The sequence below is a fragment of the Nothobranchius furzeri genome, chromosome 17 (genome assembly GCF_043380555.1).
Source record: "Nothobranchius furzeri strain GRZ-AD chromosome 17, NfurGRZ-RIMD1, whole genome shotgun sequence".
Taxonomy (NCBI): domain Eukaryota; kingdom Metazoa; phylum Chordata; class Actinopteri; order Cyprinodontiformes; family Nothobranchiidae; genus Nothobranchius; species Nothobranchius furzeri.
In genome coordinates this window covers 44320936-44335023 of record NC_091757.1, presented here as the reverse complement: position 1 = coordinate 44335023, position 14088 = coordinate 44320936, and the positions used below count along the sequence as shown (strand labels likewise).

Here is a 14088-nt window from a genome sequence, read left to right as displayed (position 1 = left end):
CTCTGTCAGTAACACCAGCGTCCTTTCAGGATACTTTTGTCCCACATTCATCAGATATTGCTAAACACACACAGCTGCACCGTTTGCACTCAGATAAAAGCCATCACCAGATGCAACAAGGCTGATTGTATTCTTTTCTAACATGCAGAGCGAATCCCTGCAAAACGATGTTTCCAGTCGTATGAGCGATCTGTTTGTCCTTGCTGTATCTTAACGAGACACGAACAATTACAATCAGCGTCCAAGTTAATTTGTTTTGATGCAGATGAAGATGCACGGCAGATGGTTGTTCAGGGCCGCACTTACCTTTAATGACTTACTGCAGGTACAATTTTCATTTCTGATCTCTGGACTGTAACATGTACATGCAAAAACTGTTTTGTAAATGATCAAAACAGTTTTGTGAACTAGATGCAGCATTCTGATTTAACATGAACGCGACAGAGCCAACACAAGCTTGTAGTTTGATTTTTGTTGATATCAACAAACATGTGCCGGTTTCTCCATAAGTTTTGAATAATTTAATTTAAGTATTGTTTCAATTTGTTTAGGTGTTTATCCTAAAATCTTAGTGCTGTCTGTACCAGAAGGGTTTATGTCTTGTCCCTTTGAGATAATCAGCATCCTATTAAGGGTATTTTATGAGTCTTGCTCTTAGTTTATACAGTAAAAAAAATAGCTCAGAAGCGAATCCTCACTAAAATAAAGTGTAATGATCTATTAATATCTATGCATAATTTAATTTGTCCACCCATAGCATATTGCAGCACAATGCTATGTCAGTCATATCTAGATTTTAAAAATTCAAAAGAAATGATGGTGAATAAAACAAATGTCAAATAGACTGTCTTCATCAGCTCCTCTTTTTATTTAATCTGTTAAATATTTATTTTTTATATATAAGTAAGAAGATTTCACTGATGGAAAGCATATTTTATTTCTTACTATTATATCTCATGTATCTCCTGCCTAAATTGAATTTCAACATGGCCACTTTCTTAATCTGTTGGAATTCCTTCCTCAACTGTTTTATTTCACACATTTCAGAACCATAATCTTGGTGTGCAGATGTAAATCTCTGTGCATCTCCTTTGCCAGAGCCCCTGTGTGCACCATGTTCTGTCAGTGTGTATGTGCATGATGACGCCACTGTCCTGTACATTAGGCTAAGTGCTCCTCGTCTCTCCAACTGCACTCAATAGATTCTTATGGCTTGGGGGGCTGGGGGGTGTTCTGAGAGAAAGAGAGAGAAAGAGCCCTGCTTTTGTGTAGCATCCAATTCAGAAATAGATGGATGAATTTCTTTGTGTGTGTGTGTGTGTGTGTGTGTGTGTGTGTGTTCTGCACTGACTTCACGCATCTTTAATAATAACATTCACTGTGGTGAATGTGCTGCACATTCACTTTTATAGCCTCGCCTCAGTGATCAAACTCTTACAGCAAACACACAGTCATGTATGTTTACTGAATTCTCTGGATAAAATGAAACAAACATTTTCTAGTTTAAGAAAACAAAATTGGGCTGTTTTTTTTCCCAGTGCAGAAGACTCTAACTGGTTGTGCAGCTTGTGACAATATGCATACGGAGGGGCTTGATGTCTCGATGCTTGCTTCACTCTCTCCTTACTTCCTCGTCTTCATTTTCTCAGGGAATCTCTGACGGGTTTCAAAGACATTATTGGACTCGGGAAGAATGCAGTCGCCATTTCACCATTCATCTAAAGAGCCCACTTATGTCCCTTGTGGGTAGTCTAATAAAGATCATGCAGTTGTTGCAAAAGGACTGTGTAATCTTTGTAAGGTGGCAATCAATAATTTTACCCGTCTGCTATCAGCTGAGAGTAAAAATAGTTTCACCTTTGAGTGAATTATGCCTAATAGCAGTTTGTCTGGAATTTGAAATTCACACAGATTCTGTAGCTATTCTCTAGTCACAGCTGTCTCTGATGAAAGTTATTCTGAAATGATCAGGTCTGGGCATCAAGTTTCAGGTAAGGTTTACCTTACTCTGATTAATTGGTTGGATAGGAACCAGGAGAAGTGCAGAACATGTCCTGTAAGAGGACCTCCTGGAAATGCTCCATCAGTTTAATGCTCTCACACTCAACTAGTTTGAAATGAACAGCATTGTGTGGACCAGAAAAATGTTCCCACAATGTAAAAATGTCCACACAGTACAGGTTAAAGTTAAAATTTGTCCTCATAATCCTATAAAGTCAAGTACACACACACACACACACACACACACACACACACACACACACACACACACACACACACACACACACACACACACACACACACACACACACACACACACACACACACACACACACAGAGTGGCTAATTAACATAAAACGCACAAGTTTTAAGTCCTATAGGAGAAGAAAGCAAACCGGAAATGCAAATTCCTGCCCGTAAGGATCTCCACGGTGTTGAACCTGCAACCTTCCCACTTTAAGGCAGCAGAGCTTCCTTCCAACTACACTGCCATACAAGCTCGTTATTCTTGAATGCTCTTCCTGGTCAAATGTAAATGACACGTCCACCACGCAATCTGTTATCTTTCAATTTGTTCCCCCATCCTTTTTGCGGAAGACACCTCCATAAAACTCAGCTCTGAATCATGAAACATTTTTCAAAATGTATCTGTATTTTGGGAACGAAGCTGAGTGCGAATATTAACGGCATATTTTTGTTTTATTCAGCTCCCCAAACCTGACGCACTCAGAGGCTGCTGGATCAGCACCACGGACAGAGACAGGAATTTGGTTAAAAAGCAGCAGAGCTGGTTCTGCAGAGATGTGGAAGGACTCCCACTTACTGAAAACGGCTCAAGCTTGAGCAAAACCCCCGATGTTCATGTAGATTATTCTTGTAATTTCATTTCTATCAAATAACAAAACTTGCTTAACTACAAGTCTTTCTCCAGTTAAACCTGTGATTTACAACACAGTCCGCGTCTGAGTTAATCCCTTTCCCTCCGTTCTGCGTTAATGCTTTGCAGTGTTTCACGTCAGTCACCTTAACTAGATTGCTCCATCAGACGGAATTACCCGCATCACTCAATGAAACACAGTTATCGATCACACTGCCCCTCTCTCCGGCCAGCAGCTCTCTCCTGCGCGCGCTCTCCTCTCCTCTCCTCTCCTCTCCTCTCAGCGAGCGCTGCGTCGGAGGGGAAACGAAAACCTAGTCCGAGCTGCTCCACGGGGGGGATACAATCCACTGGATCCTCCTTATTTTACAGAACACGACAGCAGTGTCTGATGCGATGGGATTCCTTCAGCTCAGGCCACTTTTACTTCCATAAAACTCGGTAAGTAATTACTTTTTTAAAAAGCGGAATTATCCTGTCGATTTGGGGAAATTAGACTGCACGTGAAATCAAGGAAACCTTTTTATAAACCACCCTCTTAAAATTGTATTGTTGAAAGTTGGGAATTTTTAGGCTCTTCTCAATTCTTTATTAGAACAATTCTGCAATTCACTGGTTAGTCTATAATTAAAGATCTATGATTCAGCTTCCGTTTTAAAATCTAGTTGAATGCGGACACCATTATGCATTTTTTCATTAAGATAATCAGAGCTATGATGTATTTAGTTTTTCTCAGTGATTTCTAAATTCGTCATAATTTGCAGAAGTTCTCCTCCCTGGTATGAGCAGAGCTGGCTGTGGATGCTTTAGAGCGATCCAGCCCCCTGCCCCGGGGCAGTTAAAGCACTCTGCGCTGCCGCCAAACAGAGGAGAGGATGCGAAGGCAGGCAACTGACTCATCCATGAACTGCAACTCCAGAGTCGGCCAGCGACTGACAGGATCACAGTCGCTGAACTGGAAAGCTGCAGCAAAGTGCTTTGTTTGCAATCCCAAGACTGCATAGCAGCCCTGCTGGGGTTCACACGGAAAGGAGCACTTAATGAGAAAAAAAATGTTAAGGTGAAGTGATTGCAAGTTGCAGAATGCATCCACTTTGCATTGATTTCGTTTTCGTTAGCATTTAAGCAAAAGTCAGATTCACGAGAAACTTCCTCTAATGAAGCTTTTTGTGCTGTAAAAGTCATCACTCACATTCTATCCGTGTTTTCTTCAAAAATTGAAAGTGGAGCTTGCAGGGAAAACTTTAAAAACGATCTAAGACAATAATTATAGCAAAAGATGAGCTACTTAGTGAAATTAATTTAAGATTTCTCCTGTTTCTATCAATGCTTTTTCATAGGAAAAAAATGCATTAGCTTACTTGTGTTCTGGGTCCATTTGGCAGAGTCAATGTTATTTTAAATACAATTTGACTTCCACGTGTTTTTCTTTCACAGTTTTTGAAACGTTACACATCACATGAAAACTTTTAGAACAGGAAATATTCATCACACGGCCTTATGCAGCAGTGTTTCATGTTTATGTGGAAAGTTAATGGGTGATCAAGAAGCATCTTAATATGAGTGAAGTCAAATCTAACTCCATTTTCATATGTGAGCAGGGAACTCCCCCCTTTTTTGACTCTGCCTTACCCATAATATCTAACACTGAATTATATTATCATTTATTTTTCCATACACTATGTTTCTTCCCAAAACCTTCATGTCTCCTCTGAGTCAGTAATGGCATCAGTGTTTGATGAAATCTCCCAGCTCGGATACGTCTCGGATGAGGTCACGGGCTCTCCGTTTTGATGGGATTACTTGTGGCTCTACCCACTTAGGGAATGGACCTGCTTTTCCTGATGCTAATACAGCAAATTACCCATCATGCCTCTGTTCTTATAGATGCCTTTGAAAGGCGAGGACACTGAAAAGTCAGATCTAGGCCGAGGTTTCAGGAATTGTGATCATGGTGGAGACAACGTCAAAAATTGTTTGACGTTTAAAGCTTCCATTAGCAAGATGTTGAGTTTTATAAAAAATTCACTGGCTGTAGCAGCTTGGTATGAACAACAACTTTAATCTATATGTTCACCCACCATGTTTGTAGAAACCTCTTATTTTTGGTTGAAATTTGTCTTAATTGTATTTTTTCTGAAGAAAGATTAATAAAAAACGTTGTTATGATTTAAATATACTTTCCTTACACTACAGTTGTAATGCTTACTTAGAATCTAAAAACATTTGATGATCGTTTTGAATTATGCACCACGGGTATTTTGTCATTTATAACAAATGTGTTCGCTTACAGTTAGCCATGTTATTCTCGAACTGGAGTATTTCATGTACGTTTTGACAAAAAAGTAAGGGAGACAGAAAGACCCATGATCGAGAGAGGAATTTTCCCAGAAAATGAGACGTTACGGCAGCGGAAATGCCATATAGTAAGATGAATGCTCCTAAACATGCTAATACATGGACATCAGTCTGGGCAGAGCTGAAATACAGCACCAGAGGATGGATCAGTCGAGATATTCCCACAAAACGTCTCTACCTACTGAAAATGTGTCATTAAATCTGATCTTTCCACCAGGGGCTGAAAGAAAGGATGTCAGCCTGTGTATGAACACAGAGAACAAGAACTATTTTCAGCTAAACTGAGACATAACAACAGCACACACACACACACACACACACACACACACACACACACACACACACACACACACACACACACACACACACACACACACACACACACACACACACACACACACACACACACACACACGCATGCACGCACGCACGCACACACACACACACACACACTGTCTACTGGTTCTGCCTTGGGACACTACACAGATACGTCACCCTTCTGGTCCAATACATTTCCTGATCACTAGTTTATCATCAAACAGTGTAAAATCAAATTTTTGTTGATTTGCTGATGACCGTTCTACCTGAAGTCTGGAGTGAGATAAACATAATGATTTTGAACTTTTATTGGTGACTATGCTGGATTAGCTGTACTGTATGTGCACAAAGGGACAAATAATTTACCATGACAGCTAACACAGATAATAAAAAACAACTAATCTGGGTAAATAAAACAAACAATATGTGTATCATGGTCTGTTTGTGGGGTTCTGAGTTTTGTTGTGATTGCTCGCTTGGCTCAGGCTGTCTGCGATGGCGTGGTCTCGTCAGCGGTGTTCAGGTGAGGTTAGGTTACTTCAGTCTAAGCGCCATCACTGACAGCTCTTCTCACTGCACAGCCCACTGCTTCACTGACAAACAGGCTCCATCTATCAAAATCAGCCATCATTCTGAAGCACATGAACTTTGACACACACCGCTCAAGGTTTGTGTTGTCTGAGGAATTAAAAACACTTTTTTCTCCACAAGAGAAGTAGCCCCAAAAGTTGTATTTGTTATTATTCAAGCAAAATGTAACAATCAGTCTGAGGATGCTCATAACCACAAAAGTCATCCAGTAAGCAGAAAGAGATCAGTAAAGTCACCTTGAATAAGAAATGTAATTTAGCTCAGTAAAACTGCATTATGGCAGCCGGAGACGACCCCGTGATTTGTGTCCTCCTGACAAGGCTTCAGCATTTATTACAGACTGGTGAGTCACTCCTAGACAAAAGGGAACCAGTAGACAGGTCTGATCATCCCACCCAACTCACCTGATCATCCCATTAATGTGCTCCCTAACCTAAGAAAATATAGTTTATGATAAATTTGATTTTTAATTTGCTTGATTGGTTGTAAAAGGTACTTTTTAATCATTTGTTTAACTCTTTCATCACTGGACTACCATAATGGGACAGGGCTTCCTCAGTTTTATGTTGGAGGTTATCCTTTTTGTTTATCATGTCCTTAGTTCATTTCTCAGATCCGAGGTGGGAATCAGTTTTAGAAAGGGATTTCTATGTTTTTTTTTCTGTCTGATAATTTTGTGTTTCACTGTGCATGATTCGGAAAAAGGGTAGAATGCCTTTTCCGGGCCAGGGATGAGATCCTGCCCCAAGTGGAGGAGTTTAAGTATCTCAAGGTTTTGTTCACGAGTGAGGGAAAGATGGAGAATGAGATCGGCAAGCAGATTGGTGCTGCGTCTGCAGTGATGCGGGATTTGTACCGATCTGTTGTGGTGAAGAGAGAGCTGAGCCGGAAGGCAAAGCTCTCGATTTACCGGTTAATCTACGTTCCCACCGTCACCTATGGTCACAAGCTTTGGGTAGTAACCGAAAGAATGAGATCGTGGATACAAGCGGCTGAAATGAGTTCTCTCCGGAGAGTGTCTGGGCTCTTCTGTAGAGATAGGGTGAAAAGCTCGGTTATCCAGGAGGGGTTCGGAGTAGATCCGCTGCTCCTCTACATTGAAAGGAGCCAGTTGAAGTGGCTCAGGCATCTAGATAGGATGCCTCCTGGATGCCTCCCTGGTGAGGCTTTCCAGGCACGTCCAACCGGAAGAAGACCTAAAGGAAAACCCAGGACACGTGGGAGGGACTATGTTTCTCAGCTGGCCAGGGAACGCCTTAGGATTTCTCCCAGAGGAACTGGCTCAAGTGACTGGGGAAAAGGAAATCTAGGCCTCCCTGCTCAGGCTGCTGCCCCCGTGACCCAAATCTAGATAAGAGGCCAAAAATGGATGGATGGATGTGTATGTGTGCATTAATTAACCAGTTTTTCTCTCATGTGTCAAAATCAAACAGAATATCAACAGTCGTGGTAAAATGTCATGTTCCTTTTGTGTACAAAAAAGAGACAAAGATATTTAATACCAGAACTTTTTGCACCTGTGTAGACTTTTGATATTCACTGTACATGAAACTTAACTGATCTTGAAAAGTTAACGAGGGTTCACGACTGTTTCTCTTGCATGTTGCATGGGGAAAAGCCCACAACTCCTTACAAATCTGACCAGGACATTAGGTGAAATTGGATTATGCAACAAAATAATTTAGAAATATGAAAAAAAAGAAGCTAAAATACAGATTTTTGAAGACTATTCAATGTTTTACTTTTAAATAACTTTATACATCTCTGATTGATGTTAGAATGATCTAAAATCCAAGACATGCTGTAGAAAACATGTTAAAATTAAACTGTTGTCATCATAATGCTAAAGTTTGATCGTGATAAGAGATCAGAAGTTATTTTGGACTTGATTCAAATACCTAAAAAATATGAAAATGTAGAAAATTCATATAAAACCTGATACTCATATTATATAACTTTTCTACCATTGGGAACAAGAAAATCCTTTTTTTCAGTCAGTAAATGTGTGACAAATATTTTTGCACTTAAGTAATTCATGATGTGCATTAAAACACCTGAAAACAAAGTACCAGCAGCTTCAGAGAGAAAGGTGTGTGTGTGTGTATTGTCTTTATACCCACTCATGACCACTTTCCTCCTTCCTCACTTGAATTAAATGTGACAGCATGGCTCCAGTCATGTCGTCACTCCCATTATAACAAACCAGTGCTTTATTGGGGACAAATTGATTTTGGGCAGAGACTCTTATTTTTCTCACAGAGCGGATCATGACTCAGCGGATTCAACATTTTCTGTTTGCAGTAATCATCTCTTCAAAACAGTGCCAGCTCATTAAATATAGAACAAGGAGGAAACTGAATGTTCCCTTTAATAAAAAGTGAGCATTGTTGTAACAATCCACACGATTAAAAGGTCTCGGTGTGTGAATGATTAAACAGTACATGTGCGGTTAGTCGTTGATCATTTTAGTGAAAATATTTATTTTCCTCTGATCCAGCTTTTCTTTCTTATATTTACTTGTCTGTCTCTAATCTTTCCCGTAGGTCTCTTCACCTGGCCCATGATTGCCACAAACATTGAGTGTTACCTCCTGTGGTGACAAACACACTCAAGAGATTTTCTCCTCCTGCATCATCTCAGGACCCACTGATCTCTCCACCGTCCTGCACCAACCATCTTTCCCTTTTCCTCTTTTCTTCTGTGTCTCACCGTCCACTGAAAACCTGCCTTTGGAGCCACAATGGAGGACACTTACAATAACAGGACTTCTCTGGTGAAAGGGGCCAAAGACATGGTCAAAGGAGCTAAGCGGCACGCTGCAAAGAAAGTCAACAAAGTGGTTGACCGTGCTGCGGATGAGTACTCATCTCATCGAAGCTACTCTCGATTCCAGAATGAGGAGGATGAAAACGAGGATTTCTACCAGAACCAACAGGGGCAGGAAGGAGAGGGCTATGACAATGAGGAAGGCTCCAGCGATGCCACAGAGGGTCACGATGATGAGGACGAGATCTACGAGGGAGAGTATCAGGGGATCCCCTCAGCAGGAGACAAGAAGCAAAAGGATGGCCAGGTGGTGATGGGACAACTGATGTCAGATGCCACAAGGGACCGTGATGATCTGGAGCAGGAGAGGCAGGCGGATGAAGAGGAGCTGGCCCAGCAGTATGAGCTGATCATGCAGGAGTGCGGGCACGGGAGGTTCCAGTGGCAGCTGTTCCTGGTGCTGGGGCTGGCCCTCATGTCAGATGGTGTAGAAGTGTTCGTGGTGGGATTTGTGCTGCCAAGTGCGGAGACCGACATGTGCGTGCCAGACTCCAGCTCAGGATGGCTGGGTAAGGATGCTTAATGGGTGTTTAATGTGTTTGTGTGTGCTGACAATTACATACACCTGATATGACCCAGCATTAACCAGATGTGTGAAACAGGGACACCAGTCTAGTTTGGGATACTGTGTCAGAGTCACATCTCTCCACCTGTTGCAAACGACAGTAAATATTTGATTGTTTAACAAAGCAAACTGATCCATAATATGGTCTACTTTTACTCAAGTATCTTCCTAAACTCAGTCATACTGCAAGCGGTTTAGGCTTGAATGGCTAACTCATGGTGGTATTAAGTATTAAAGGTGTGTATCACAGAAAAATAATTTTAAAATTAATATTTCTGGTTATAATCAGTCACTCAGAGTTTTTCATGCAGGCTGAACATGAAAATAGTCTGCTACACCTACCTCCTGCGTCAGCTTCTGATAGAAAATAGATGATGAAATGCTAGGATTTGAAAAGCCTGACAGTGTGACATCACACTGTCACTTAACATTCATGGGCCCACACATCTTGAAATGTGACGGGGAAGGCTGTTGTTATTTTTGCGTCCAGGAACGTCTTTGCCTAGTAGAAGCTAACTGTTAGCATTAGCAACTCCACCACATGGCAAAACTCATCTAGGCTTGTGGTATTTGTGGAGATAAATCATCAGTGTTGGAAAGTAAACAGAGTCAGTGGTAGAGTTGCATTGATGTTAACCAATCAGCTCTCCTCTGATCTTGAAACAGACACACAGGGCGCCTCCAGAAAATTTTGATAGGGGTAGCCAGATGGGGTCAAAGAAATTTTTGAGGTGGCACACCAAATTGGTCCTTGTGGTAACTCAGACAGAATTTAGTCTGTGGTGATGTACTACTGCATTGCACCTTTATTCATTTTTATTAAAATAACAGTACGTATCCAAAACAGTTAACTTAAAATTTACAAACACAAATATTTTAGAACATTTTATTTCAGTTATTTATAGGGTTATCTCAAATTTCATTAAAAATGTATTTTTTAGGTTAATTCACCTGTTGCTGTGTTAAAAAATTATGGAGGTAAAAACTTTTTTTAAATGGCGAGCAGCAGAAACATATTTTTTATTATGACTAGTCATTAATTGTAATATTTTTATTTAGCTTTACAATTATGTCTTGAATAAACAAGGTCAATATATGGTTTGACTGAACATTAATATGATTTGTTAACACTGCCTTTTCCTGGGGGGAGGGGGGGGGGGCACCTTTCTAGGGCGCCCTTGCAGACGCACCAGGGGTCTCATTTATCAAACATTGTGTAGAATCCTTACTAAAACCGTACTTAAGCTCAGCGAAAATTTGTACTCACGCCAAGTAGGTTTGTGATCTATCAAACATGGAGTACGCACAGCTGCACGCAATCTCCGCTTCATAAATTGGAGACTAACGAGAATGTTTCTCAGCTGCATTTTAGTCACATCCCGCCCTCACCACGCCCACTTACTGTCATAAATAGTCAATGCAAAGTGCCTTGTGGATCTCATGCATATACATAAGCCGGCTTGTTGCAGCGCTCCGCCAATGACAATGGCTACCGTAGATCAAGGCAGATCAAGGAAGCGCAATTTCACAGAAGCAGAAATTGAGGTACCTGTGGGTGAGGTGGAGAAATGAAAGGAAGTGCTTTTGCAAAAGAAATAAGAGAAAATCCACGAAGTGGCACAGCGTTGCTGAAGCCATCAATGATGTGAATTCTTCAGAGAGATCTGTGGTGGATATTAAAAAAAGGTCCAGTTGGGATTCGATCCCCCAACTCCCAGGTGAAAAGCACGCACGCTAACCAGTCACCCAAACAGAGATCTTCCCTGCCCTAGTAGCCAGGGCGCATCATCAATCGGGTCACAGTGACACTGTCTGCATGACATTATGTCTCAATCTGTCCCCCTGCTGATATTCTGCATTCTGTATTCTGTGCTTCAGGCTGTGTGTGTGTGTGTGTGTGTGTGTGTGAGTGTGCGCGCATGTGTGTGTACGTGCACGTGTGTGTGCGTGTGGGGATCTTGTTCTGTGTGAAAACGAAGCAGTACAAGTGATAATGCTGCAGGATTTCATAATTGTATCCTTCTCAGCAGCAGCACTGCAGGTGTTCTCCATGTCCAAAATGTGCGTAAGCCAGGTCCTTAGTCAACTTAAAGTTGCGCATATTTTTCCGCTAAGCTTTCTTTCATAAATCCCAAAGTTTGCGTGGAAAGTTGCTTACGCAGTTTTCCAACCCCATTTTGTGCGTTAGCAAGCTTGGTTAATGAGGCCCCAGGGCTTTTTGTACATTCATACAAGGCATTCATTCCTGCTAGAGACTAACCCCAAAATTCCACTATTTCCGCTCCGCTCCGGCACGAACTCTGCAGCAAAAACGGTCCCGTTGTAGTCAATCAGAGCTGTTCCACTACTGCGGCCATGTGGCGCAGTGCACCTCCCGCCATTCCGCCATCCGGCAAAAATAGGATCGATTCTATTTTTGCACCTCCGCAGTAAATGGACACAAATCACAACCGCCCAACAGGAAAGGGAGCAAGCACAGCTTCCGTTTTTTCACAATAAATCGATAAACAAAAAGCGTTTTTGTTTCATATGCGCAGGTTTAACAACTTTTAACAACTATCAATGGCGGTTGAACTTTAAATGCACAAAAATAAGCCATAAATACAGTTTCTACTATCAAAGTAGTCACACTTTGTTGATCCAAACACTGCTGATCTCTCAACACAAATGATGGGCAGATTAAACAGTTCATTTCGATGTTTCTCCCACACAACGGGTGTTTGGATCTAACTTCCGCGTTTATTGCTCGGACTGTATCGCAAGATCTCGAAAATCCCACACATGCCTGTTTGTGCACCTCAGGTCTCCGTACCGGAGCGGAGCCGTTGTAGAGTGGGTATAGTATAATTTGAGTTCGGAAGCGAGCGGCAGCGGAGATAGTGGAATTTTGGGGTAATGCATTAAACAAGTGAACCACACCTTTAAGTAAAGCTTCAACCACATTTAAGGATTGAAGTCTTGAAGAAAGTCAAAAGAACATCTAAAACAATACTAGTCTCTTATTTTAGTTATTTTTTTCTGCTATTCATTTGCAGTTATTTCATGCTTATGAAGCAAAACAATGTGTAGATCCTCAGATTGAGCATAATATATTGCTTTTCAGTACTAATGAAAATGAGTTTACCCGTTTAACCCTGACCTCTGAACCCCTATCAGTGTGATGTTGGTACACAACCAACAATGTAGCAAAGGATCAGTTATAAATGACATCTTCAGGCTCTTTACCGACACTCTTTTGCCTTCCCTGTATCTAGTTTCTTTATTTTTTAAAAGCTGACAACATAATATGATGTCATGTTCAATAACTGGTTTCACAATTAGTGGAACACCTGTTAAAGGCTTAAAGTGGGAAGATTAATTGATCAAGGGCACTTTGGGAGAGTACAAGAAGGTAGAAAAGAACCAGAAGCACCATGCCAAACAATACTTGTTATTCAGGATCATGTAAAGATCTTAATTACTGTTAATTAACCTTTATAACAAAGAATGACTCATTAATTATTACAAACTCTTTTTCTCTCTCTTTTCTATGTCCAAAATTAAACAAAAATTCAAAGTGTATGTTATGTTTTAATTACCTGTCTTGGTTGTTAAGTTTAATTTTCTACAAAATCAGCAGCTACAAGACTTTTAGATTAATGCTAGCTTGTAAAAATCAGGATTACCATGGCACGTCTGTGCTATACAAGCCATAGTTTACCCTGCAGCTGTTGACGAGGTTTTCAGCGGTCCGATCTCTGTGTGTCTGGATTCAGAGCCGGTTGTGGGGTGGAGTGGAGTCTCAGCAGTCCCTGCTGTAGCTGCAGGTGGATAATCCATCACCCCAAAGCCGTGTACAGGAGCTGACTCTGTGTCAGAACCAGAGTGAGAGGATATTAAATCAGGCACACAGCCCTTAGATACTAGCTGGTACAACAAGGTGTGACAATGCATCATCTTCAAAGTTGCAGCTAATGTGAGGAGAGGGTGAAAATGTAAAAAAGTTCTAGATCTTGGTAAATGCATTGATAGAAGATTGATTTATACATGATAGTTCCTCTACTGTTTGGGAACAACAAAGCAGAAGTTCAGATTTTCTGTGTGTGCATATTATCATGAATTGTTTTCTTCTTGTCCCTTTCCGTGGCCTAGTGGTATGAGTGTCCACCCTAAGACTGGGAGATCGTGGGTTCAAATCCACAGTTGGGTCATACCAAAGCCTTTAGAAATGGCACCCAATGCCTTCCTGCTTGACACTCAACATTAAGGGGTTGGATTGGGGGGTTAAACCACCAAATAGTTCCCGAGCACAACCACTGCTGCAGCTCATTGCATCCCGCGGGAATGGGTCAAATACAAAGATGTAATTTCACCAGCAGACTGGTGCAATTTCTAACCAAGCAGACAGCATGGCTTCTAACAGTCCTTTTTCAATCTGTGTGTACGCATTAGTTCAAAGCTATCAACATCTAAGGCTGATGAAATGGGTGTTCCACAGGGCTCTGTTCTTGGGCCACTGCTTTTTTGCAATTTATATTAATGACTGGTGCTGCAGACAGACTAATGTATGCAG

At 41.2% G+C, this 14088-nt stretch overlaps 1 protein-coding gene across 1 annotated transcript in view; it reads left to right on the top strand.

The window, feature by feature from the left end:
- The first annotated feature begins 2984 nt into the window (after positions 1-2984).
- sv2ca (synaptic vesicle glycoprotein 2Ca) overlaps positions 2985-14088 on the top strand; it is a 36245-nt gene continuing 25141 nt past the window's right edge. Inside the window, exons 1-2 of the mRNA XM_015972509.3 lie at positions 2985-3319; positions 8689-9480. Of these exons, the coding sequence (XP_015827995.3) occupies positions 8886-9480 (595 nt within the window). The 5' untranslated portion in view covers positions 2985-3319; positions 8689-8885. The remainder of the gene's footprint in view (positions 3320-8688; positions 9481-14088) is intronic.